Source organism: Prionailurus viverrinus, chromosome A1, assembly GCF_022837055.1.
Source record: "Prionailurus viverrinus isolate Anna chromosome A1, UM_Priviv_1.0, whole genome shotgun sequence".
Lineage (NCBI taxonomy): Eukaryota > Metazoa > Chordata > Mammalia > Carnivora > Felidae > Prionailurus > Prionailurus viverrinus.
The window spans coordinates 13,890,629-13,916,661 of NC_062561.1; the positions used below are offsets into that span (position 1 = coordinate 13,890,629).

The following is a 26,033-nucleotide window of genomic DNA, read 5'->3' on the forward strand; positions in this document are numbered from 1 at the left end:
TTCAAAAGGGATTTTTTTGCTTGATGATTTAATCAATTCAGTGCAAGTTTAAACAAATTCACACACAACTAAAAACTAATCCTAAGGGCCGGTTTTGAGGAGCTGTGTTATACACAACCTATAGTACTTTAGAATTTTACCATGTTCCAATATCCTGAGAGTTAACTCGACTAGCTGTTCCGATTAAATGTAATAAAAAATCGGATTATGATAGATTTGTATATTGACTCTTCTTATTTGAGATAACAATTGGAATGACTTGAATATACCTCAAGATACCAAATATTTCTGGTGGCTTTATTGAAAAGGGCATACTTCATGAAATATTAAGGAAAATTACATCCTTCATTTCAAAGAAGAAAACAGCAGTCATGCCTACTTAGTTTTAATTCAATAGTAGCAGCAAGATTACCATATACATTTTAATTTTCTTAAACTGACAGTAATATTTTTGTTTTTATATTTGTGCAGATACAGTAATCTACTTTTTTCACAGATTAAGGCTGGCCGTGAGGATTCCCTACGTTTTTAGTTCATTTCAAAAACCTCTGAACTGTACACGACTAAGAAAAAGGGAAGTATCATTAGCTGGCATCGTACCTGAAGACTGCAAGGGATTTTTAAAATGTGGGGTTTGTAGTTCGCAGCACACTATCCTTAGTGTCACACAGTGCAGCCTTTTTAGGCTGGTAGGCGAGTTCAAGAGCTGTTTGTTGTTGGGAGCTCCATCCAGATCGGATCACTGTTTGACAAGTTCTATTTTAAGTCGTTCCTGTGTGTGCAGGTGTCAGCCTCTTTCATGGCTGTAGAGAAAGAACCATTACACTCCATCCGTATCCTTCCCCGACAATGCAAGATCTTTCCCCACCGTGCGTTTGTTTCTGCTTTGCCAGCCACTTTTTATTAAGGAAATTCGGGGGTGGGGGGTGGTGGGGGGAGGCGGGAAATACTGCGAGGAAGGGCGAAGAGGGGCAGAAAGAGGTCGTCTGCCACTCCCCTACCTTACGAGGCACGTGGCACTGGCAGTGACAGCTGCTGGATGCAATGATGAAGGCGAAGATGATGAACCTCCTCTTAGCAAGAGGATATTGAGGGAAGGAGGAGGAGGCAGCGGAGGCAAGACACACACTCCCTGTGTCCTTCCTCAGCCGGAGAATCCACCCTCAAGGGAAAAAGTACGCGGAAGCCACTCTCCGCCCCGCCTCTACCAGCTCGCCCCGGGGTCTGGCAGCGGTCCCCATGCACCTGCTCACCTGTCTATCCGTTCAGGGTGGTTGGGGGAGGAACGAGGGGTGGCGGGGTGGGTGGGTGGAAAGAGAAGAAGGGCAGGGCAAAAGAGGGGGTGCTCCGAGGGCTCCGCCCCCGGAGGCTCTGCGCAGGCGCAGTGGCCGCTACCGCAGGCAGGGGGCGGCAACATGGCGGAGTGAGCGGCGGCGTCGGGGCTTCACAACAACAGTGGCGCCCGTAGCGGCGGCAGCGGCAGCGTCAGTAGCGTCGGCCACAGGCTGAGCTTCCGCACCGGCCAGCGTGCTGGCCAGCCGCTCGCGCCCCGGAGCTTCTCGGAGCGGCGGCCGCATCTCCGCGGGGGGCGGGCCGGGCCGGACGGACCGGGAGGGGGAGAGAGAGGAGGCAGCGGCAGCGGCGGCGGCAGCCGCGGTCCAGCTGCTGGGCGGGCACTGCCGCTCGCCGGGCAGCGGTTAGCGGCGCAGCCACCGCCGGGAATAAGCCTGGGAATAACCCGCCGCCTCCGCCGGGGAGGGCGCCGGAGCGGGCCGGGCGGACGCGCAGGCGGGAGCGGGCCCGGCGCCGCGGCGCTGGTGGATGCTGGGGCTCCGAGGCGACGGCCGGGGGGCGGGGGCCGAGGCAGGTATAACGGTACCGGCGGAGGCAGCGCCTCTGCTCTTCCCTTCTCCCCAGGAGGGGGGCAAATGGCGAGCGAGAAGCCGGGCCCGGGCCCGGGGCTCGAGCCTCAGCCCGTGGGGCTCATCGCCGTCGGGGCCGGAGGCGGCGGGGGCGGCGGCGGGGGCGGCGGCGGCGGCGGGGGCAGCGGGATGGGGGAGCTGAGGGGGGCGTCCGGCTCCGGCTCGGTGGTGCTGCCCGCGGGGATGATTAACCCTTCCGTGCCGATCCGCAACATCCGGATGAAATTCGCAGTGTTGATTGGACTCATACAGGTCGGAGAGGTCAGCAACAGGGACATCGTGGAGACGGTGCTCAACCTGGTAAGGGAAAAGGCGTGCTCTCCATCTGCCTCCCAGCCCCCATAGCCTCCCCCCCACACCCCCCCGCCCCCCAGCCTCGCGCTCCCACACCTCCACCCATGGGGTCGCACACGCAGCGCGTCCCTGGGAGCACCGATCGTCGGGCGGGTATTGCCCAGCGGGTGACCTGCTTGCGCGCAGCCGTAGCCACGCCACCTCCCCGCTCTCCTCTGGTCCTCTCCTGCCACCTGAGTGCGGTGCCCAAGTTAACACCGCTTACCATCACTTCTCCTATGAGTAGAAATCATTCCTTGTGCAGGGTTTGGGTCGACTTGAGAGTTTAGTTAGGGGGAGAGGAGACCTCCCTGTTCTCCGGGGTTCTTTTTTCTACTCTCTTAATTGTCCGTGGTGTCGCTCTCCGAGGATGAAAGCCTTGCCCCTAGAGCCTAATTTCCCCCGTGCTACTGAAATGTGAGAAGCGCATTAGCTCCAACTTGAGCAGCTGGGCTGTGATGTTTTCGAATGAGGGAAATGATGCAGTTTTGCATCTGCCTTTAAATATATTCAGAGGTTATGATGGAGAGTGTTGTAGCAGTATCTACCCCCCCCCCCGCGCCCCATCTCTTTTTAGGCAGCCTTCTTTCTTTGTAATATTGCCCTGAATATGCTGACCTGTTAGTCATTTGTGTGTGTGTGTGTGTGTGTGTGTGTGTGTGTGTGTGTGTGCGCATACAAGGTGTTAAAATGTGAGGGCACCAAATCATACAGGTTGGTTTCTATGGTTGCCTTCCGAGAGCGTGGCATGTGGATAAAGACCAAAGGAAAGGTGTTGGTTTGTTTCATGATAAGAAAGAGTTACTGCAGAACTGTGTATGACTTAATGTTTTGCGCTATCTACGGAGAGCCTACGAAGCGTTCAAGATGTCAGGGGAAGAAATAGGAAGAAATAAAGAGAGCAGAATCATAAATTGCAGATAATTAAAGAGTAGTTCATTTTTAATGTTTTGCAAATGCAGTTTTTGCTGCAGCAAAGCTTTTAAAAACAGTTTCCTCTGCAATATCTAGTCTTTGACACACGTAAGGTAGGATTTTGGAAGACAAGGCTTAAATCGAGCGATCAGTTGACTATTGTATTTGGTGTGGAGTCACAGGAATATAAAAATATGCTTGCAGGGGGATTTTATAATACCCATACAGTCTGATTTTTTAGCCAAGCAATTATTTTTATTTGATCTATTGGAAAACTGAAAGAAAGCTGCAGCACTGGTGCCCTGAGACATGGATTAATGTCTGTGGTTTATGAACCTCTTAAATTCACAGAAAAGTTGAAGTGTTTTTTTTCCTTTCTTTTCTTTTCTTTTTTTTTTTTTTTTTTGCTAGTACATCAAATCAAAGATAGGAGAATATGTCTTTGTTACATTTATTACTGTTTAAATAGAATACACCGCTTTGTACTTCTGTGTACCTTCAAATAAATCACCACAAAAGTCAATGTAAGTTTGGGGAAATGTCACCACATTGATATAACCAAATTCTTTTCAAAACAGTAATAGAAATATTGTTTCTTGGGAGTTTTAATTTTAACTAGCTGCGAATAGGAGGTCAGTAACTTGCCTTTTCTTAAAACAAGATGAAATCTCAAAACATGTTAGAATGTTAGCACGTATTGTATTTTTAAAAATTTGAAAGAACACATTTAAATTCCTCCTCCCCCCCCCCCCCCCGTTTTCACCTAATCAGTATCATTTTTATTTAGGTTATGTGGTATTGGCTTATTTTAATAAGTATTTCTATGCTTAATACATTCTGACATGGAAAGAGGCAATAGAGCTCTCACAAGCTGGAAACTGATTGGAATGTGTAACCAGTTCAGACTCTGCAGCAGTAATGATGTATGCCAGATCAGTTCTTAACAGATGGGGTTCTATAGATATACAGTAGGTTAAGAAAGGAAGTGAAGCACTTCTTTTGAGATAAAAAAGAAATTTAACTCTTGTACAGTGCAGTGAAAATCTGGCGTGAAGTTTCAGTATGCAAACATTATGTTAGAAATTAACTTTACTGTTAAGCTTGATTAGAGTAATCAGAAATAAGGTAATACTGAAATGTTATGTCCTCAAATCCACATAAGACCTTGTAACTGCATTGATCTTGGCATAAAAAAGGTTAGGTTTAAAATCTCCTTGTACATATTTAAAGAATGCAAGAAGTCCTTAAATGGAAACTTCTGGGGAAAGGGTGAAAGACAAAAGGAGTTATTTACTATTAAGTTGTTAATTATATTGATTGTGGAATTCAGATTGGTTACTTGAAGGGTAATATTTCCTGAACGGTAAGTTTAGGGCTTTATCTTTCTAATATACTCATAATGAAAATGTCATCTGAAAATTTAAGCTGGTTCTGAAAATAATTTGGAATCATAGGCAGTTAAAAAATAATTATCAAAACTTAATTCTATTAATAAATCAGTAAAATCCATGTGGAGCATTAAATGACTAGTTAGAAGGTGGACGCTTGTAATATTATCTCTAAAATGAGTTTTTAAAATTTCCAATCTTAATTTAAAACATTAAATAAAAAAATTAGGTGGAAATAGTGAAACCTCTATCACAGTGCCCTTTATGACAGAAAAGAAGGGAGGGGAACTAATGAAACTTCAAAACAAAACAGTTTCTACCTTAAACAGTCTCAGTCACCTTTGCCAAAATATTTTTCTTTCTATTTTTCCTGTACAAACATTTCTTATCTGTAGATAGTATGAGAATACTAATACTTGGTTTTCAGGTACTATTTCTCTCTTGCCTTCCCCAAAGAATTAAAAGTTTTGCTGAGTAAAGTTTAAGCATGCAGTGATATATAGGACTTCTACACAGCCATGGTTGTACTTTTTCTGCTTTTGTTTGCCAAAGGTAGAGCTGCTTCCATTACTGAAGTGGATTGTGAATTTGTTGAAGAATCACCAATGTAATGAGAAATAAAATGAGTAATTTCTATTGTAGAGGGATGTATTTTGTATAATGATACTGTTAACTCGAAACATTAATATATAGCACTCCATATTTGTATTTATAGCATTAGGAAGATGACTAAATTAATTCATAAATAATGTTACAATGAGAATATATTGCCAAGGATTTTGTAATGTAGCTTTATCTGTGAAAGAAGATGATCATCAACAAACTTTGGATTTAGGAAGAATTATTTAATGTGGCAGTATAAGAGAGTCTAACTATAGATAAGGAAGGAATTTGGTTGTCTGTTGCAGTTACAAAACAGGCATACTGCTTAGTCCAGTGGTTCCTTTGTAAACATCCTTAACATGTGTTTATATAAGGTTTTTCTTTCCTTGAAGTAAATGCTATGTAAATATTATGGGTTCTTTGTTTATAATATGAAAGTTTCTTTTAATCAAAGATTTTAATGTAAACATAGTTTTAGAAAAGATAAAATAGAGGGCTGACATTTACTTAATGGAAGAATTCACAACAGGGTTTTTTGAATAGCTGTCTTAGGTAGTATAATTCTATAGCATTTAATTTGTAAATTTTTTTTTCACAAATTACAGTGCAGTATCAGTGTATCTTTACTTGTAGAAAATAATTCCTCAAATAATTTTATTTTTTTACATGTAAATAGCATATTGTATTGAAAGCAGTACTGGATACTTGGAGGGGATTTTGCATATGGATCATAGTATTTTAGTTAAAAGGGAATTTTTACGTTATTCTCTTGTACTTGCATGTGACAGTAACTTTCTTAGAGGTTTTTCATTTGTAGCTTGATAATCAGAATCATTTTCACTTTAAAGATACTTAGAATTTCACAAACGAAAGGTATTTTCTGCATTTGAACCAAATTTATTTAAAAAATATGTAGTTGCGTCTTAGAATCATGGAAGTCCTTAATATTAACAAAACCACATTTACTTGTATTAAAAGGGAATTTTTTGCATTTTAATTTATGTTGACATGTAAGCTTTTTCATATTCACTTGAATTATATTTTATTTTTGCTATTGGGTATTGGAAGTTAAATTAAGAATGCATTGGTAACATTGGAATTTGCCATTTCTAGAGTTCTGAGATTTTCCACAGAAAGATTAATTTAGCCGTGTAATGACACTAAAGCAGTCTTGATGAGCACTGAGCAATGTATAGAATTGTTGAATCATTATATTGAACACTTAAAACTAATGTAACACTGTATGTTAATTATTCTTGAATAAAAAACAAGACCTTAAACAGCAAATACTTTATAGCCAGGTTATGATCAAGGTATATTAATTTTAAATAAGTATTTTGTATATTGCTAGTCAGTTTTTGGCAAATACTGTGCTGTTAAATAAATAAATGTATCTCAAAGTTTTCTTTCTACTATGGTTTCTCCAAACACAGTGTAGAGAGATGCTTTGGTCCTAGCAGACTCAACCCCCATTTTGGATCACAGATGTGCTGTATCATAAATTTCAGTCATTCACATTTTTGAATATTTACTTTAAATACTGGTTTGCATCAGTTTCATAGGTTTCTTACTTTTTGACTCTACTGTGCATATTTTATGCATCGTCAGCATATAAGTATCCCCTGCTTTCCAAAAGTTGGTGTTTTGCCCCTTCACTTTTATGAAAGACCTGTATTAGTACTGTTTTTGTTAACCAAAAGAAATCCGAAGAGGATTTTTGCAAAAAAAAGCTGTTGCTGTATTAGTAATAGGTCTTTTGTGAAAGTGAAGTAGCCTATTGCCAGCTTTTGGAGAGTGGGGGATACTCTTTACCTTATGCCATTTCGACTTATGAAAAGTTTCATGGGAACACTCTACTTTTGGATAGTGGCAAACCTGTGTCTCCTCTTACAGAGATATACCTATCATGTCTAGTGTTGTTATTTATACGTGTTTCCCCTCTTCTGCTGTGAACCCCAAGAGGGCAGGTCCCCGACTCAAATGATGGTTACGATTTTTGACTTTACGATGGTGTAAATGTGATGCTCACTAGAAACCATACTTAGACTTTTGATCTTTTCCTGGGATGGTGATATGCAATGTGATCCTCTGTCATGATGTTGGGCAGCAATTCACATCCCCCAGTTAGCCACTGGGTCATGAGGGTGAACAACTGATACGCTGACCACCATTATGTACCCATACAACTATTTTGTTTTTCTGTACTTTGAGTACAGTGTTCAGTAAATTTCGGGAGATTTTCAACACTTTATTATAGAAATAGGCTTTGTGTTAAATGATCTACCCACCTATAGGCTAATAGAAGTGTTCCGAGCATGTTTAAGGTAGATTAGGACAAGCAATGATGTTTGGATGTTAGGTGTAGCAAATGCGTTACTGACTTTTGAAATTTTCAAACTTAACGTTGGGTTTATCTGGATATAACATCCTTGTAAGTTGGAGATATGAGTTTATTTTTTATCTTTTTGGCTCTTGGGTAAGTTAAGTGCATTTTGAGTAGGCAAGACACCATTATAGGCAGTAGAAGACCAGTTTCTGAAATTATGATCAACAGTAGGGTGCAGTCCCAACATCCTGAAATCAATTAGACTCATTGTCACGTAGTGTATTGCCTAGTTCTATCACTAGAAATGCATGTTGAATATGTTTGCATTATGTAGGCCTTACTACATATGTAAATGGTATTTTAAACTGGCATGTTGGAAGAAGAATCTGATGCAAACTTTTTAATGATTTATGTGTATGTCAAATATATAAGCACACAACGAAGATGTTATTAGCAAAGAATAGTGCATTGGATATAAATTAAAAAGCATTGTTATAATTTGTCATAGTTCCAGGAATAGTGGACATCTCTTGTTTTTGATGTCTACCATACATTGCCCTTTTTTGGTAAGGGGGATGCAGTTGCCCTTGAGGAACCACCTATCCCCCATTCTTAGTTCAGCTGGTTTCCCTGGGCTGGGGATATAACCCAGGCATGGCCAGAATCACTGTGACTGGTTCAGGCATAAACACTTAACTCTAGGGGAGCCACAGGGTCAGTCACAAGACTTGGCACTGAAATTTTCTGTTGGTGATGCTGAACTGGTAGATGTAGCCTATACCTGTGGGTGACTGTATTAGACTTTGACTAAATAGGAAGAGAGAGTGAGAAGTATATTCTTGGTTATGCTTGAGCCCCTGCAGTTCCCTGTGCCTGTGGGGATTATCTTTTAACCATTACATTCTCTCCTTTAAAGTTTCTCATTCTTATTCTTATTAGCTTAAAGTCATTTTAAATTGGGGTTTTGTCACTTGTAAATGGAAAGAATCCTCCCTAGCATAGACTTTAGTAAATGGAAGTGGGACATTTCATTTTGAAATGAAGGCAGTGAAGACTTTGCTTTTCCATAGCAATTCCTTTTAAGGAATTACAGAACAGCTGTTTTAAATTGTCACTGGTGTTACCTTTGCCCATGGAAGACTGAGGCTGTAACTTTAGTGATACTGGAGTGTTTTGGTCACTTCTTGTGGCCTTTGATAATGTTTTATAAGACAGCAACTAGCTTTGGTGCACGCTGGCATGCTTGAGAGCAGAGAGGGAAGAAGATACTGTCTTTCCAAGTAAGAGAGGCCCTTTCTGCTTGCAGCTATGCATAGCAGAGCATCAGAATATCAAGAACCTTGAAGTTTAAAAAACCTACTTTTTTGGGGGCGCCTGGGTGGTTCAGTCGGTTAAGCGTCCGACTTCGGCTCAGGTCACGATCTCGCAGTATGTGAGTTTGAGCCCCGTGTCGGGCTCTGTGCTGACTGCTCAGAGCCTGGAGCCTGTTTCAGATTCTGTGTCTCCCTCTCTCTCTGACCCTCCCCCGTTCATGCTCTGTCTCTCTCTGTCTCAAAAATAAATAAACGTGAAAAAAAATTTTTTTTTAAAAACCTACTTTTTTTAAATTAAAAAAAAATTTTTTTAACCTCATGCTGAAGTTGGCAGGAGTTTAAATTAGAACCACTTAAAGTTCTATTTTATAAGCTTCTCTCAAGCACCTCAGTGCATTATACTCTCAGCTTCCTGACCAAAGGAACAATCCAGTTACTAAAGAGCTTTAAAAGAGGATGCAGCCAGGGAACAGGTGAGAGAACAGCCATGCCTCCTCACTCAGGTTATCATTTCACATTGCTTCAAGGAAAATCATTAAGCCGGGGATGAAAGGCATGAGTACTGTGGAGGTCTGTTGCTGTGAGACTGAATATTGTTAGGAAACTGAAAAGATGGAAATCTAGATTGGTAAGCTGTTTGTATCTTGACAAGATCTCTGGCTTTGATGCTAATTCATTCAGGTGACTGAAGTTAATAGACCAAGAGCTTACTAAGTTTTTAGGAAAACTACTTTCTAGGGTTACTTCAAGCCTGGTAAACAAAGACTTGTGTTCTTTTCCTTCTACGGCAGTTCTGGGTTTTAATAAGTGAAAGTGGTTTAATAAGTGCTGAAGCAGGAGAGCTGCCAGATGGAAAATCTAAGGCCATGAGGGTAAATGGACAAGCAGGGTCTTCTGAGAATACTAGGGTTGAGTACATCCAAATTGGCTGAACAAGGAACTCCATTGCCAGGGTAAGGAATTCTTGCTACTCTAACCAGTAGTGTCTGGTTTATGCTTTGAATCAGTGACCATGGTTTATCTTCACTCTCCTAAGAGGCAGTTATTATTTATGTTCTTTTACCATAGTATGTTAAGTATCAGGGAGATAGTTAAATTTATGTAGCTATATGTTTTCAGAAAATAAGGTACCACCAAAAAGAATGCACGTTTGGATCTGACCAAAGAATAATCTTTGTTCATAGTGCAAAGATTTTAGACTTGTAGCTTGATGCAGCAACTTGACATTGTCTTTGTCTCTTCCCCAACCCCTTTCACCTTGTAACCCTTTGAAGTGATAAGTATGTTTTCTACTGTGGCTAAGGTAGTAACATTGTTAAACACGGGTGTTAAAAATTATACATATATGGAAAGAAGGGAGCTTGTAAGGTGTATGGGCAGCCATGGGCTAGAATGTTACAGTTTTCTGTTGGTTTTGGCTGTGTAACATCCATTCTTTCCGTTGCTAACCGTTCTAGTTTTTTCACACTCCTTTGGGGAGTCATCCCTTCTTGATTCTTGCCTTCTATGGTTTGAGGTTTCCCTGGATTCCTTTCTCTTTTCCTTGATCAGAAACAGAACCTGGACCTGGATCATCAGTAACAGCTTTTGGTTAAAAATATAGTTGCACATCTGAGCAGCTTGGTAACTTAATTCTATCAGAGAAAAAAACCAAAATAACAACAACAACAACAAAAAAGATACAATTGCAGTTGATAAGATGTTAGAATGTAAGTCTATATTTGGGAATCTGCCTTGAAGGCAGAGCATGCTTGAGAACGGACCTATCACAGAAACACCTAGAACCTGGAAATAGATTACCATGACATCTTTGGAACTTTTCAAGTCAGTTATATCACAGACTTTTCAATGCATTAAGCTAATACATTTCCTGTCTTACTCAAGCCAGTTTAAGTTAGGTTTCTATCCATTACACCCCAATGATTCCTGAGCAGTATTCTAAATTAAATTAAAAAAAACCTTAGGTATTAAGTATCATAGGACAAAACAAAAAATATTAACTTGGCAATGGACTTGTTGTAATTCAAGAAAGAAACATACATTGCTAATTAATATAGAAATTTATTTTTACTAAATAACAACATAATAGTGATATACAATGAAAAACAGGTGACTAAAAAGAAAATTACCCTTGTGTCCTAGGCATGCTAAAATAATCTTAAATGATGTTGTAGGGCATGTAAAATGTTAGAGTTGTTCTGAATGACATTTTAACCATATGTATCAAGAGATCTAAAGAGGTTCTTGTCATTGGGGCTCAATTGGTTGAGCGTCCAACTTTGGCTCAGGTCATGATCTCACGGTTTGTGGGTTCAAGCCCCATGTCGGGCTCTGTGCTGACATCTTGGAGCCTGGAGCCTGCTTCGGATTCTGTGTTTCCCTCTCTGCCCTTTCCCTGCTTGCTCTCTCTCTCTCAAAAATGAATAAACATTAAAAAAAATTAAAAAAGGTTCTTTCAGTCATCCTTAGTTCTTTAGGCTAAGGAAGAATTACCTGTGGACAATTATGAGGGATACATATAGTTTTATGATATTAAAAAAAAATGGCAACCACCTAAATGTTCAAGAATAAGAAAAGGTTACATAAATCATTTTACCTCCATATTGTGGAATACCATACAGCTATTAAAAATTTACGTGCCTCAGTTTCCTTATGTGTAAAAAAGGGTATTTACCTCAAGGTTGTTGGACAGATTAAATGAAATAAATGTATGTAAAGTGTTTGGTACACAGTTTATTTAGTGCTTACTACTGTTATTTTAATTCTTATCTTGAGTCTGTGGATTATCTGATCATAGAAAAAAGATAATGATTTAAATAAAGCTGAGCTCTATTCTTTTAGTTTTGAGTTTCTGAACCTGGTGAACCTCTCAGAGAAGGGATCTCAAGTACTTACTCACAGATCATGTTCTCCTAGTGAAACATGGGGAGTCTGTTCTGCATCCTGGCGTAGTCTTTAACAGTTCATGGGGTACTTTTTCTTAGTTACCTATTTTGAGTATGGAAGATGGAAAACTGGGGAAGGAATAGACCTGAAGTAACACGAGTTCCTTTGCCTGGAATCACTTTGATTTCTTCCTTCCCTCACGTGGCTAAATTTCACTTGGAGATGTAGTAGGACATAATAGTGATCCTAGGTAAATAATTCCTCCCTTTGGGAGTATTAGCTTAAATATTTAGAAACTACTTGAGTAACAAGCCTAAGGGGCAAGTTAGGGGATTAAAAACTATTTTGTGATGAGTCGTTTTGGAAAATAATATTAGCCTATATGTTAATGTCTCTTTACTGTTTAAAATACACTCGTGAAATTGTACTGTGTTATCTGGTCCTCAGAATAAGTTCTTATTCAGATACAATTCCTTCTCTATAGATGTGGAAACTAAGGCTGCAGGAAGTGTGAAGTAGTTAGAAAAATCTAGGAATTAAGTAGCAGAGGAAGGGAAGGTCCAGCCGGCCTCAGAGAGTTGGTTCTGTAGTAGGGAATGCTTCTCGTCGAGGACTCAGGACTAGCTGTTTATAGGAAATCACAATGAATGCAGGACAGTTTGGTGGGTTTGTACACAAAAGTGATTCTAGCAAAAACTGTATTGTGAGCTATTTATTTTCAGTTTTGGGGAATAATTAGTTACATAATTTTATAAAGGAGCTAGTTTTCATCAGGCTGAATGTTGGTACTTTAAATATTACTTTGAACCGGAATAAGAGTATGCATGAGTATATTTATTTTGTGTAGAAAGAGTAGATTTGTTATATATTAGTATTAATTAAATGAACCACCACATATATCATATTTGCTTGGATAAAACAAATGAGTTATAATAGGAATTATTCTACATCTAGGTAATATAATTTTCAGTAACTGGTATTCCTCTCTCAGGTTACTAAAGTAGAGCAGACATTGATTAATAGCAAATTTTGTGGAAGTGTAAATGTCTGGATATATTTGTCTTCAGCAAATACGTTCATTTTCTGAGAGAAACAACTTGCAGCTGATTTAAAGATGGCATATATGTATTTCTACCGTAATCTTAAAAATTTTCACTTGTGGGGAGGTAATTGGCATTTATAGATTGGGTTTGGTTTCATACCTTATGTTTTTAATATTCTCTCCTAACCCCTCTGAAGGAAATCTGGGTTTACTTTAATATAACAAGTAAACTGTGGCTGAAGTTAAGTGGCTTGTCCAAGTTTGCAAAGCAGTTTAGTTGCAGAAATGAGACTCAAAGCTAGATGTTCCATTTCCAAGTATGTTGTTCTTTAAAATATAAGAAACCTTTGGGGTGCCTGTGTGGCTCAGTCAGTTAAGTGTCTGACTTTGGCTCAGGTCATGATCTCATGGTCCATGAGTTCAAGTCCTGCATCAGGCTCTGTTCTGGCAGCTCAGAACAGAATCAGAATCAGAACCTGGAGCCTGCTTCTGATTCTCTCTCTCTCTCTCTCTCTCTCTCTCTCTCTCTCTCTCTCTCTCTTTCTGCCCCTCTCCCATTCACGCTCTGTCTCTGTCTCTCCATAATGGATAAACGGTAAAAAAATATAAGAAACCTTTAATGATGATAACAGTGACAGGAGCTTACACTTACTTATAGACTTCTTATGTGCCAAGCACTATGTAAAGCATATGACATGCATTATCTCATTTTATCATCTTGACAATAATAAAATCTTCAATGAAATTAAAAGGCATCTTTCCAAGTTAAGCTAGGTTTGGTGTCTTAGAAGTATTTTCAGCTTCAATTATATAAGTAATATTCTATCATAAAATGCCATAAGATTATTTTACATGATTTGTACTAATTCTGTGTAACTTGACCTTTTCAGAGTCCTTGAATTTAAATTATTTAAATTGTTTTAAAAATCTTATGGGATAAGTCATCAACAGAAAAATGTTTCTTTTATTATACCATATTGACTGTTACTTGTTAAATAATTATTGCATTTCTCAAGACATCGTGTTCTTCCATCTTTTGTCTAAAGAACACCTACTTATGTTGCAAGATTTAGTTCTCATTGTCTCCTTAGACCATACTACCTTCCCTGATCTGCCCCTAAAAGCTCTGCCTCTCATCCTCTTCTCTCCCGTAACATTTTGTACATCCCTCAAATTCAGCACTCGCACATTGTGTTTTAAATATTTGTTTACCTGTCAGACTGCCCTAGAGACTCTGAATCCCCTGAGGTCAGAACATTGTGTTATTCACCTTGGTATCCTGAGTCCTTATCATGGAATCTGGAGTTTTGTGCTGCTTGTTGAACTTTTTTTTTGAATGAGGATTTTTGCACCTTTGAAATAGTTTGTTTTGGTCACTTTTGGCCTGGGTATAAATCCTGTCTTCGCTGGCTTTTATGGTTATTTTAATTTCTATGTGTGCTTCTTTTTTAACATTCAGTTTTTATTTTTCTCAGGGGTGGGGGGGATAAAGGTATTTAGGTGTATATATGCATCGTTTATGATTAAAAGAAAGTTTAAATTTGGGATGGGTAAGGAATTATATAGTCTTTACATCTGGTGAATAGCCTGACTCTATCACTTGACTGGGCGAGGAAAGAGAACCAGGTAGGTTAAGATCCTATAGTCGTTGACAGACTAGGAATTAACATCTAGATTCCCTCTTAGTCCAGTGTTTTGTTTTGTTTTTTTTTGTTTTTTGTTTTTTTTTTCATTTTATCTTGGTGCCTGCAGTTCCACTTTGCTCAGCTAATTTGTAGTTTCAGTTTATAACTTTCAACAGAAGGATGTTTTTGTTTTTGTTTTTGTTTTTCACTCAGACAGGCTTGGAAACTTAAAGTGATGGTTAAATAAATTACTGAGTAATCCTAACCTAGTGTTCTTCTTTTCTTTTTTTTTAAAAGTTATTTATTTATATGAGAGAGAGAGGGAGGGAGGGAGGGAATGAATGAACAAGTGGGGAGGGGGCAGAGAGAGGGAAAGACAGAACCCCAAGCAGGCTTTGCTCTCAGTGCATGTGTGCCATGTGGGGCTCAGTGGGATCATGACCTGAGCTGAGATCGAGAGTTGGACCCTTAACCCACTGAGCCACCCAGGCGCCCCTCCTAACTTAAGTGTTCTGTTGCCAGAGTAAAGATACTCATTAGGCATATAAAAAAGAATTACATAGTCCCTACCTTAAATAACTAGAGGTTCAGCATAGGAAATAGAAAAATAAGCAGATAAATTACAATAGTAAAAAGTGATATTACAAAGATTTAAACAAAATGCCATGGTGACATGGATCTACTAACTTTTTTCCTGGGGGAGTCTAGGAAGGTCACATTGTTAGGTAATTTTGAACCTGATCTTAAAGGACAAGAGCTGTTTCTCAAGATGAAAGGGTAGGGGTGGAAAAGTTTCTACAAAGAGAGGATAGCTTGCACAAGGAGACAGGTCATGAGGGACCTCATAGTTTTGTCCTCTGATGTTAACTATAAACTTTCTTATAGAAACCCCCCTGTTTTTATTCCATGAGTGTTCACATTTTTCTCCCCTCTCAGGCTTGCTCAGGGGAGGTGTAAAATTTATTTGAGTCCAATTCAGTGAATTATTTCAGGAGCTCTATGTATGTAGGCATCATATTTGCATGCTCCCAGACTTCTTTGACATAGGGGGGTATATCTTTTTCCTATGTACTTATCCTTTCTTTTGACTGTTGACAGAAACAGTATTTGTTATACTATTGTGTAATAATTATGTATACATAGTAGGCGTTCAATAAATAATGAATAATATATAAAAATACAGGAATGGGGTGCTTGGCTGGCCTAGTCCGTAGAGCATGTGACTCTTAATCTCTTGTTCATGAGTTCAAGCCTCACAAGGGAGGTAGAGATGACTTAAAAAGAATAAAATCTTAGGGTGCCTGGGTGGCTCAGTCAGTTAAGCGTCCAACTTCAGCTCAGGTCATGATCTCATGGTTCGTAGGTTCAAGCCCCCCTTCGGGCTGTGTGCTGACAGCTCAAGGCTGGAGCCTGTTTCAGATTCTGCCCCTCCCCCATTCACACTCTGTCTCTCTCAAAAATAAACATTAAAGAAAAATAAAACCTTTAAAAATTTTTGTTTAATGTTTATTTATTTTTGACAGAGAGAGACAGAGCATGAGTGGGGGAGGGGCAGAGAGAGGGGGAGACACAGAATCTGAAGCAGGCTCCAGCCAGGCTCTGAGTTGTCAGCACAGAGCCCAATGTGGGACTTGAACTCATGAACTGCGAGACCATGACCTGAGCTGGAGTCAGACGCCCGACCGACTGAGCCACCCAGGAGCCCCCCAGAAAATAAAATCTTAAAAAAAATTAAAGGAATGTTTCATACTGGCAGAGGATAAAGGAGACTTATTTTGAGAGTATCATAATTCAGAAGAGAAACTAAAGATGAATAGAGAAAAATTAAACTAATTGCATTGACTTCTTTTTGAAATGTGTAATTAACTATTGTCCTATTAAAGATACTGATATTTTGCTTGTACTAAAAATTAATTATTTGGATATGAATTTCATATATGTTCATCTGAATAATGTTCGTTGTCCTTAATGCTTGGTTTGGCAGGTATTTCTATGAGTGGTAAGATAACTTGGGCTTGATAAGTAGCCGAGGAGAGCTACACACAAAAACATAGTTTGCTAAATCTCCATTTAGTTGAGCTCTTGCTAGAAGAAACAGACTTTTCCCTTGGATACCTTGTAGCCATTGCATGAGGCTAGGATAATAGAGTAGACATAAGCTGGGGTGTTCCCAGGTATTCTATAAAACCTGTTGTTCATGTTATTTCCAAATTGCTGTGTTCCCAACTGTCCTCATCTCTGAAACTCCACAGATGATTTTCAGAGAGATACCATGGGGTTTAATGCATGAAGCTCCTACATTTTAAAATGTTTGTTATTTACTTTATCCAACCAAGAAGAAATGTAAGTACTATATTTGGGAAATGAATATTTCTAAATGAATACTTTGATTACTAACATTTAAAAACTATTTTCACTATGCTATATTCATTTAGCTACTGCTTTACCATGTCAATTTCTTAAAATAATGTTATGCATCCAGCACACTTATTTTCAACAAATAGGCATGAGTATCTTAATAAAGAATACGTATTTTTAATAGTGGTAAATGTGGCTTTAGAAGTCAGTAAGAATTATTTCTTAATTTTTATTTTTTCAAATGTCATTATTACTAGGTTTATTTCAAAGCTAACTCAGTTTGTTCAAAGTCTTTATGTCTTTTTTATTGTGAGAAAATTCACCGGTATAACTGTTTTCATATTCCCAAATTGGAACTCTGTGCCCATTAAATAGTAACTCCCCAGTCCTTTTCCCTCGGTTCCTGGTGACCACTATTGTACTTTCTGTCCCTGTGAGTTTGACTATTCTGGTTACTTCATGTAAGTGTCATCCTACAGTATTTTTCCTTTTGTCTGGCTTATTTCACTTAGCATATGTCTTCAAAGAGTAAGAGTTTTTTATTCAAACCAGTCTCCATTGGCAACACAGATAAGATACTCTGGAGACTGTATTTGTAGGTTACATTTGTAAATTCAGGATCTGTATGTATCAGTCTCTTTGTTGATGGAAATGAAAAACAGCCTCCAGTAAGAAAAAGTAATTTCTATATGACTCAGGCTCGTTACTCCTATTTTTGAATATTATGTGGAATAGAGATACAGAGACCATAGTAATATTTCTTAAAAGTTTACGTTTTCTCTCTTTGCTTTGTTTCCATAGTATAGCTGCTTTTGATCCTCTTATCCTAGAACTTGTCAAGAAAATCAGCACACAGTTCTAACCTTGTAAATTCTTAGTATTCCTCTTTCTTCTCTCTATATTACAAAGCCTAAAATAATTTCCATTTAGACCGGTAAGACAGTCTCAGGGTGGCAGGAGTAAGAGACTCAGCAGGCCAAGCCAGAATTCTCCTGAGTAGGCACAGGGAAAGAAAGACCAGGAATAATACTCAAACATGAGTAATTCTTGTCATCTAAAAAATTAATTAATTATGGAAGACAGCAGCAATTTGTTGCAGTGATTCCAATTTCTTATAGAATATTCAGTAGTGATTTTACCTCAACTTCTCCTTCATTAAAAAAAAATACAACAGGGGCGCCTGGATGGCGCAGTCGGTTAAGCGTCCGACTTCAGCCAGGTCACGATCTCGCGGTCCGTGAGTTTGAGCCCCGCGTGTGGCTCTGGGCTGATGGCTCAGAGCCTGGAGCCTGTTTCCGATTCTGTGTCTCCCTCTCTCTCTGCCCCTCCCCCGTTCATGCTCTGTCTCTCTCTGTCCCAAAAATAAATTAAAAAAAACGTGGAAAAAAAAAATTAAAAAAAAAAAATACAACAACCTGTAATTAATTTTTTTCTTAAGAGGTTTTTTGTTAATCTGCCTGCATTAAACAGTCTGTTTTAAAATAAAAAAAAAACGCTTTTCTCTAAAATTTATCTTTTTTTTTTAAAAATGTTCATTTATTTTTGAGAGAGACAGAGCACAGATGGGGGAGGGGCAGAGGGAGACCCAGAATCTGAAGAAGGCTCCAGGCTCTGAGTTGTCTGCACAGAGCCCAGGGCGGGGCTCAAACTCACCAACTGTGAGATCATGACCTGAGCTGAAGTCGGACGCTTAACAGACTGAGCCACCCAGGTGCCCTTCTAAAATGTGTCTTTCATCTTATGTACCTAGTTAGAAGCTTCTAGAGAGCATGCCCCTATTTATTTGAACTCATTTTTGTAGTATACAGCTTCTGAAGATGAATCTTTAGTTTAAACTGCTTTTTTCTTTATTTTTAAGAAATCACATAATTTATCCATCCTTTTATACCCCTGCAGTATAGGCCTACCTTATCTTAAATAACTTAGTAAAGATTTATCAATCATGGCTATGTTTATGCCATTTTAAAGTCTATTGAAAACTTGGTCTCATTGTAAGTTTGTCTTTTCATATATTTACTGCTTGTTTTAAAGTGCTTCTTCTTTTGGCTTATCTGTAGCTGTACTGTCCAGGGTAGAAGCCCCTGTGTTTTGTGGCTGTCAAGCACTTCTTACAGCATAGCTAATAAGAATTTAGATATGCTTTAAGTTTAAATACAGCGTTTCAAAGCCTTAGATGAGGAAAATAATGTAAAATACCTCATTATTAATTTTTATGTTGGTTTCATGTTGAAATGAAATTATCTTGGTTATATTGCCACTTGGGTTATTTATTAATTTATAAAGTGAGTTAACTTCACCTGTTCCATTTTAGTTCTTTTAATGTGGCTATTAGATAACTTTTAAATTATATATGTGGTTCACATTATATTTCTTTTAGTTTTTGTCTATAGCTAACTTAATTGTTAGGTATACAGGTGACTCAGGAATTAGGTCTTGTGTTGAAAACTTTGGGAAATAAATTACACTTTGCATGATTTTCTAAACTATCATACTCACCCTTTATCTTCTTTTATTAAAACCTTTTTAATGTTTATTTTTTGAGAGAGAGAGAGAAAGACAGAGAGAGAGCGAGGAAGGGGCAGAGAGAGGAGGAGACAGAATCAGAAGCAGCCTCCAGGCTCTGAGCTGTCAGCACAGAGCCCTACGTGGGGCTCGAACCCATGAACCATGAGATCATGGCTTGAGCTGAAGTTGAATGCTTAACCAGCTGAGCCACCCAGGTGCTCCCTTGCCCATTATCTTAGGAGAAAAAAAAAAAAAGATTCACTAGTGTTATCAGTAAGAAGGGGATAGATTTCAAATTTTTAAGTTATGATTGAGGGAAGGGACAATGGGAAGAGATTCCTGATGCCTGGTGATGGGTCTGATACAAAGTAAGCACTTAATGATGATTATTTTTTTTAAAAAGTGTAGGTTGAGATTTGAAAAGGTGGTGATGATAGGGTATAAGACATGTATAATTTACTGAGTGAAGTTGTAATTTAAATACAATTGAGTAAACTTGTGTAAATTTCAGCCCTGTGGAGAGAGGAGGTGAGTTTAGTTTTCATTGCTTACCCTTTTACTGCATGTGAGGAGAAGGAGCTAGATTTCTGTTGGGCATTTGTAGTTCATGATTAAGAGAGAAGGTGGAGGAAGAGATGATGGGCACTGAGTGTGTTAAATTATTTTCAATTTCATCAGTCTCATAAAATCAGAACTCTAAAAATTAACATTTTATCAAAGTTGAGTTAACGGTTTTCCGAAATCTAGAAGAAGATTCAAGCTAGCTTGATATAGTTCAGTTTCAGGATCACCACAAATAAGCCTTTTTCTTAACTGGTCTGGTGTTAACTGTTTTGGTGAACTTTTCTTCCTCTGTAAGGAAATCCTGTTCCTTCCTACTGCTGAAAGGACTCTGGTTTTTCCTTTCTGCCAACCAAATTACAGTTTTTCATTATGTAGCATTCCAGAATTGAAAGAATGTCCAGAAAAATATGTTAGGTCAAATATTATATGTAATAATGTAGAAACTATTTATAAGGTAGCATATTTACTTGTCTTGGTTTTTAAGAGTTGAGCTTTAATGATTCATCTTTATCAAAGTGTGACTTTTCACATTGCAAGTTTCTTTGGAGTATCTGTTCCATGCTAAGGTGTGAATTTTGCCCCCTAGCTGTTAATCTATTCACATGCTTGTTTCATTGCTATTATTGTTGAAGTCATCAACCTGGCAGACAGCAGGCCCTAATTGGGTGGGATTGTAGATTCAGTCTTTTAACCATTCACTTTACTAAGTTTAGATTCAAATGGAAATGTAACCCATTTCCTTGGTCTCATTAGTACCACACAGGGACTGACTACACTAATTGGTCACAGTTCAGTAATATTGCCTGAATGGTCTTAGAGTTGTTTTGAACTATTACCATTTCCTCATTTGGGCCTTAGGATCAAAAAGCATTCATTTTTAGGATGACTGACTTATTTCAGGGATGGGTTGAGTAGCTGTGAAGAAGCTATTTTCTCAGTGAAAATACTCATTTAGATACTTTTATAGGAATTATGTTGAGCAAATATATTTTAGTCAGATTTGCTGATTTTAAAAATTAATTATATTGGGCTTTTTTAAAATTCCAGAAATAATATTTAACCTGATTAGTAATTGCACTCTGAAAAGTAAACTAATGTATTTTAGTTACTGCATGACAAACTGTCATTCAGAATGACAGCTGAACCCAATTACATTGAAAAATTAGGCTGCCAAACTGAAATAAATTGAAAATGACCTGCCTAGAATGTATGGGACATAGACATTTGCAACATAGATTTCAGTTCCAGGGAGAGAGTGGTTGGGGCTGGGTCAATATGATAATGTATTTTGTACCTTAGAGCCTTAATTTATTATCTTCATATGTAAAAGGCATAAAGATATATTAATGGGGAGGTAGTATATGAGAATAGAATTTAATAATTACATGTATCACGTTTGTGATATGTTACTAGTTGTGAAAAAGGGACTGTGTTAATGTAGTTTATTCCTAAGGAAAAAGCAGAGATCTTATAAAAGTTTTGCTTTATACTGTGATAGAGATTAATGTTTAATATATACTGTTATTGAATTATATTATTTTATAGTTGGCTTGACTTATTTTCTAATTGATTTAAGTATTCAGGGTAGAGTACTATATTTAATTTGCAGGTTATCTAGTTCTTTTGTTCATAGTTATTTCTTCTGTGCCCTTCTTTCCACCCCCATTTAAATACTGGTCTACTGGGTCTGACTGTATGTACTCATTTTCAACCTGCCCTTCATATCTGACTGCCTATCCCTTTTATTCAAGCAAGTATTTATTGAGTACTCACCATATATAATGCTAAGCATTGAGGATACAATGATCAAGACAAATCCCTGCCTTGGAGTGTTTAATGCTATAGAGGGTGATAATTACAGGCAATTATATCTGTAAATTCTATGATAGAAACGAATCGGGTTATGGTGGGCCACACTGAAAGGAGAAATGTACTAATGAAGTCAAAGGAAGGCATCAAGGGAAGGCTTCACACAAGAAGTTATGCTTGAGCTGAGGTTTGAAAGCTGGCTAGGTCTGTCTAGAGCTGTGCAGTCATAGGGTAGACACGAGCCACGTGTGGCTGGTGAGCACATGAAATGTACCGAAAGCATAAAATGCACACTTGACTCTGAAAACTTGGTATAAAAATCATAATAATTTGAAAATATTTATTACATGTTAAAATGGTGTTTTACATATATTGGGTTAAATGAAATATAACTGAATTTCTCCTGTTTCTCTTTACATTTTCTTCTATTGTGGTTAATAAAATTTTAAATTATATATATGGCTTACATAATATTTTCACTGGGCAGCACTGGTTTAGAAGGGAATATCTTAAAAATAAATGAGCCATTGGAGGGATAGAAATAAACTAATATTCTAGCATGTTTTCTTTCTTTATATGTATGCATCTGTGTGTGTATATATACATATACAAATATATATTTATACATGCCGACACACACATCTATAATCTTTATATTGTTTGAACCACTCATGTTTTCGGTTTTCTTGTTATGAATCAGTAAACCTCATCCTAACTGATGCATTGACTTAATAGCAATAATTTAAAAACCACATCTCATTGGGGAAAAACTTGTTCTCCCTGCTCTGGTAAAAATTGCCTAAATAATTCATAGAAATCAATATGGCAACAAATTAAAATGCATCTTATTGTCAGCAAATACTTTGGAAGGCAAATTGTAAACATTGCTTCAGAGTTGAAGAAGCAGTTACAATAAAATGTAAGAATTGGTTGGATGAAAATTATTTCTAACGTGTTTTACTAGATATTTGCTTGAATTATTTGCTAGACTGTTTCTTAATGAAAGAAATGACTACTTGTTATGAATTACTATTAGAAACTATATGTGAAAATATACTTTCTGGAAATTCGTGTTTATCCTGTTTACTAAAACAGAAGTTGAGGGGTAGCCATAACTTTACCTGGAAAGCAGGACATAACAGTTTGTTATTTATTTGATTTATCAGAATCAGAGTTCCCTATTGTATTTAGAGTGCTAATTTTAGTATTAATTGTCAGGAGTACCATATTTAAAATTTATTTTTTTTTTAAATTTTTTTTGAGACGGAGAGCATGAACAGGGCAGGGGCAGAGAGAGAGGAAGACACAGAATCTGAAGCAGGCTCCAGGCTCTGAGCTGTCAGCACAGAGCCCGATGCACTCGAACTCACTGACTGTGAGATCATGACCTGAGCTGACGTCGGACGCTTAACCGACTGAGCCACCCAGGCGCCCCGGGAGTACCATATTTTAAAAAGGACCCTGATTTTGAATACTAGAATTCTGGAATGCTAGTACATGATAAAGTTTCAAAGATTATCTGGTTTTCAGATATGGAAACCTAGGCACAGGAAAGTTACTGGTTTAATCTGGGTTACACAGTTTTTAAATTGCCATGCTTTAGGACTGGATTTCAGGTCTCTGAATTTCTAGTCTAGCAATTATTCCTTGTATTAAATTCAACTTGAGTTACCTGGGCTTGGCTGGTGTGCTAATTTGCTAAGGCTGCTGTCACAGAACAGATAGCTTGAACAGCAGAAATTTATTTTCTCACTTCCATGTGCAGGAAGAGCCAGGGGAAGAGCATTATCTAGGTGACTAGGTGATTAGTAGGCAAACACTTGATACCCCTTGGATCAAATTAATACTGGAACAACATTGGGACCAGCGGGTGCTAGAAATATTGGATTGGAGAAAGAACTGTTGTAAGAAGCTTCTGGGTGATTCACAGCAGTGTCCAGAGTAGAGGACGCGTCACAGCAGTGTTCTTGGGATGACTTGCCTCAAAGCTAGCACGATGCATTTGGATAATTGTCTAGTTTTTGAGAGTTGGCGATATGTGTTGTCTTCTTCCATTAAAATTTAAGAGTATATATACTTCAGCAACATTCTTGGATGTTCTAAACCTTGAAAGATTTATAAATACCCAGTGGAGAGGAGAAGGAGATTAATTTAAACATATTTTTATTTCTCAGTGGTAACTGGGAGCTAAATTGCTTATTCCTAGGAATAGTATGGTCAAACCTGGGGTAGAATGGGATTGGAAAGATGAATCTTTTCTTTAAAGACTTCAGATTCTAAAAAGAGAGACTGATGTGTAAATTTAAAAAATACTGAGTAATGTGATCAGGCCTTTGTCGCTTGACTAATCTGAATTCAAGTGTTTGTTCTGCCTTTTATTTCTCCTGTGATCTCAAGAAAAAGTGTGTATTAGAATACAACATCACAGAAGAGAAAGCGACAAAACTGTTTGCAGAAGTCAGGAAAGACTTTAAGGTAGAGGATTCTCTTGAGATTGGATGTGAAGGGTGAGCAGGAGTTTGCTGAGTAGATCGGGTAGAGTGAGAGTATTCTATCTACATCTGGAAATTTGGATCAGCATAGTATGTTTAAAGTAGTACCTTCTTTGTAGCAATGTTTTTCTCTCCCATCAAATTACTGCCTATCCTTTAGGACTTAGCTTAAGCTTCTGTCTCTACTGGATTCTTCTCTAATTCAGAGTCAGAGACAATTTTCAGGAAGTTAAGTATTTCCAGTTTTTGCATTACATTAGTTATCTTTTAAATACATTAATCTGTCAACAAACTCAGGAGTCACTTGAAATGTGATGTGGTTGGCAAACTGCAGTTGGCAAAATCAAGGTCTCTAGACGTCAAGGTGGAGGGAGAGCAGGAAAAAGAAAAATAATGCTTTAAACATGTATGCTTTTATGAGTACATAAAGAAAAGTTCTGGAATGAGCTGCTTTCAAAACCAGAACCTGTTGCTCATTTCCACCAAACATAATAAAATAATGATAGTAGTTACAAGTTTTTGTTAGGTATTCTGCTATGCAGTTGACCGTTACTGATTTAATAATAGCACTTAGGGGTAAGAAAAGCAACACTACTATTAAATGTACACATCAATTATGAGTTATATGTTGATTTCAGAAATGTTAATATAAGAAAAATATTTCTTACAATAGAGAAAATAAAGTATTTTCAATTAAGGTAGTAACTCCATGATATAGGCATTTCTGTCCCCCTTTACACATGAGACAAATGAAGCTGGGTAAATTTGAAGCTCAGGACTTTGGGCAGTGTGGAGGAGAAGTTTTGGCAAGAGTGACAAGAGCAAAGCAATACGTGTGTATATTCCGTGTAAGGTGATCTGATTAGATAGACTAGTATTGTCTTACTCCTTCAGTATTTCTTGTGTTTCTCTCCTTGAAACAACAGGATTGGTCAGAGAGGACAGCCTGTTCAGTGGTGAAGTCTATATAAATAGTGGGTGCTTCTTCTAGATCCATCCTGTACCTGCTCCTTTTAGGCCTTTTACAGCTATGAATTGATGTGCTGGACTATATTTAGGTTTATGAATTAATGTGCAAATGCTATTTGAGTCAAATCTGTTTTTGTATCCTGGTTTTCTGTAAAGAGCTTGGCCTTTGTGGAATGACTAATCTGAATTCAAATCCTGGCTCTGCCTCTTCTTTGCTTTGTGACCTTGAGCCAAGTATTACATCTCTCTGAGCTTCTGTTTGTCTTCCTCTTTATGTCTGTATCTACACTGCATATATGTGGATATATAAGAAAATCCTTATATATGGAATGAAATAGATGTTATTTTCCTTCCCTTGTATTCCTTTCAAGTGGGAGCTGTGTATATAAATTGTATATTTGAAGATCATTATACTTTTAACAGTTTCTGCTTCAATACTGAATGTTTGTTTAGTACATTGCTATCGAGAATGTGGCCCCCAGAAGAGGTTTGCATATTTGTAAAATGTTTCTTGGTCTGAGAGGAGATAAGGAGCTTGTGCCAGAATGTAAATCAAATTTGTTAGTAAGCACACTGTTTATTTCAAATATTTTTTTTTCCATAACAAAACTTTCTTTGTGAAAGAAGTGTGTTGATTCATGTTCTGATTCAGCCTTTTCATTCATTGACTGGTACTCTGAGTAGCATGAATGGAGAGTACTTTTAGGGGGTACATTTTGAACAAAGTTTAGTTTTACTTATGTTGTGATGCTTTTTTTCACTCATTAGAAAGGTTTGGTATTGTTAGTGAAAAGATTATTGATTTTGGACTTGGATTCTGATCTTGTCTTTGTTACTAATTAGTTGGTCAAGTCATTTAAGCATTGTAGACTTTATTTTGCGTGACTGAAAATAAAGATTGAATTAGAGTATTTTGTGGCACTCTCAGGCCTTAATATGCTAATAATCCATGATCTCTCAATAATGTTTTGTTTTTTTCTTTT

General features: G+C 37.9%; 1 protein-coding gene across 8 annotated transcripts in view; it reads left to right on the top strand.

The window, feature by feature from the left end:
- The first annotated feature begins 1,928 nt into the window (after positions 1-1,928).
- Positions 1,929-26,033, top strand: part of NBEA (neurobeachin) — a 680,460-nt gene continuing 656,355 nt past the window's right edge. For 6 of the 8 annotated variants that reach the window (XM_047854707.1, XM_047854709.1, XM_047854711.1 and 3 more), the window contains exon 1: positions 1,929-2,222. In XM_047854707.1, coding sequence (XP_047710663.1) covers positions 1,929-2,222 — 294 coding nt within the window. The remainder of the gene's footprint in view (positions 2,223-26,033) is intronic. The other 2 variants (XM_047854716.1, XM_047854715.1) reach the window with 1 other exon arrangement.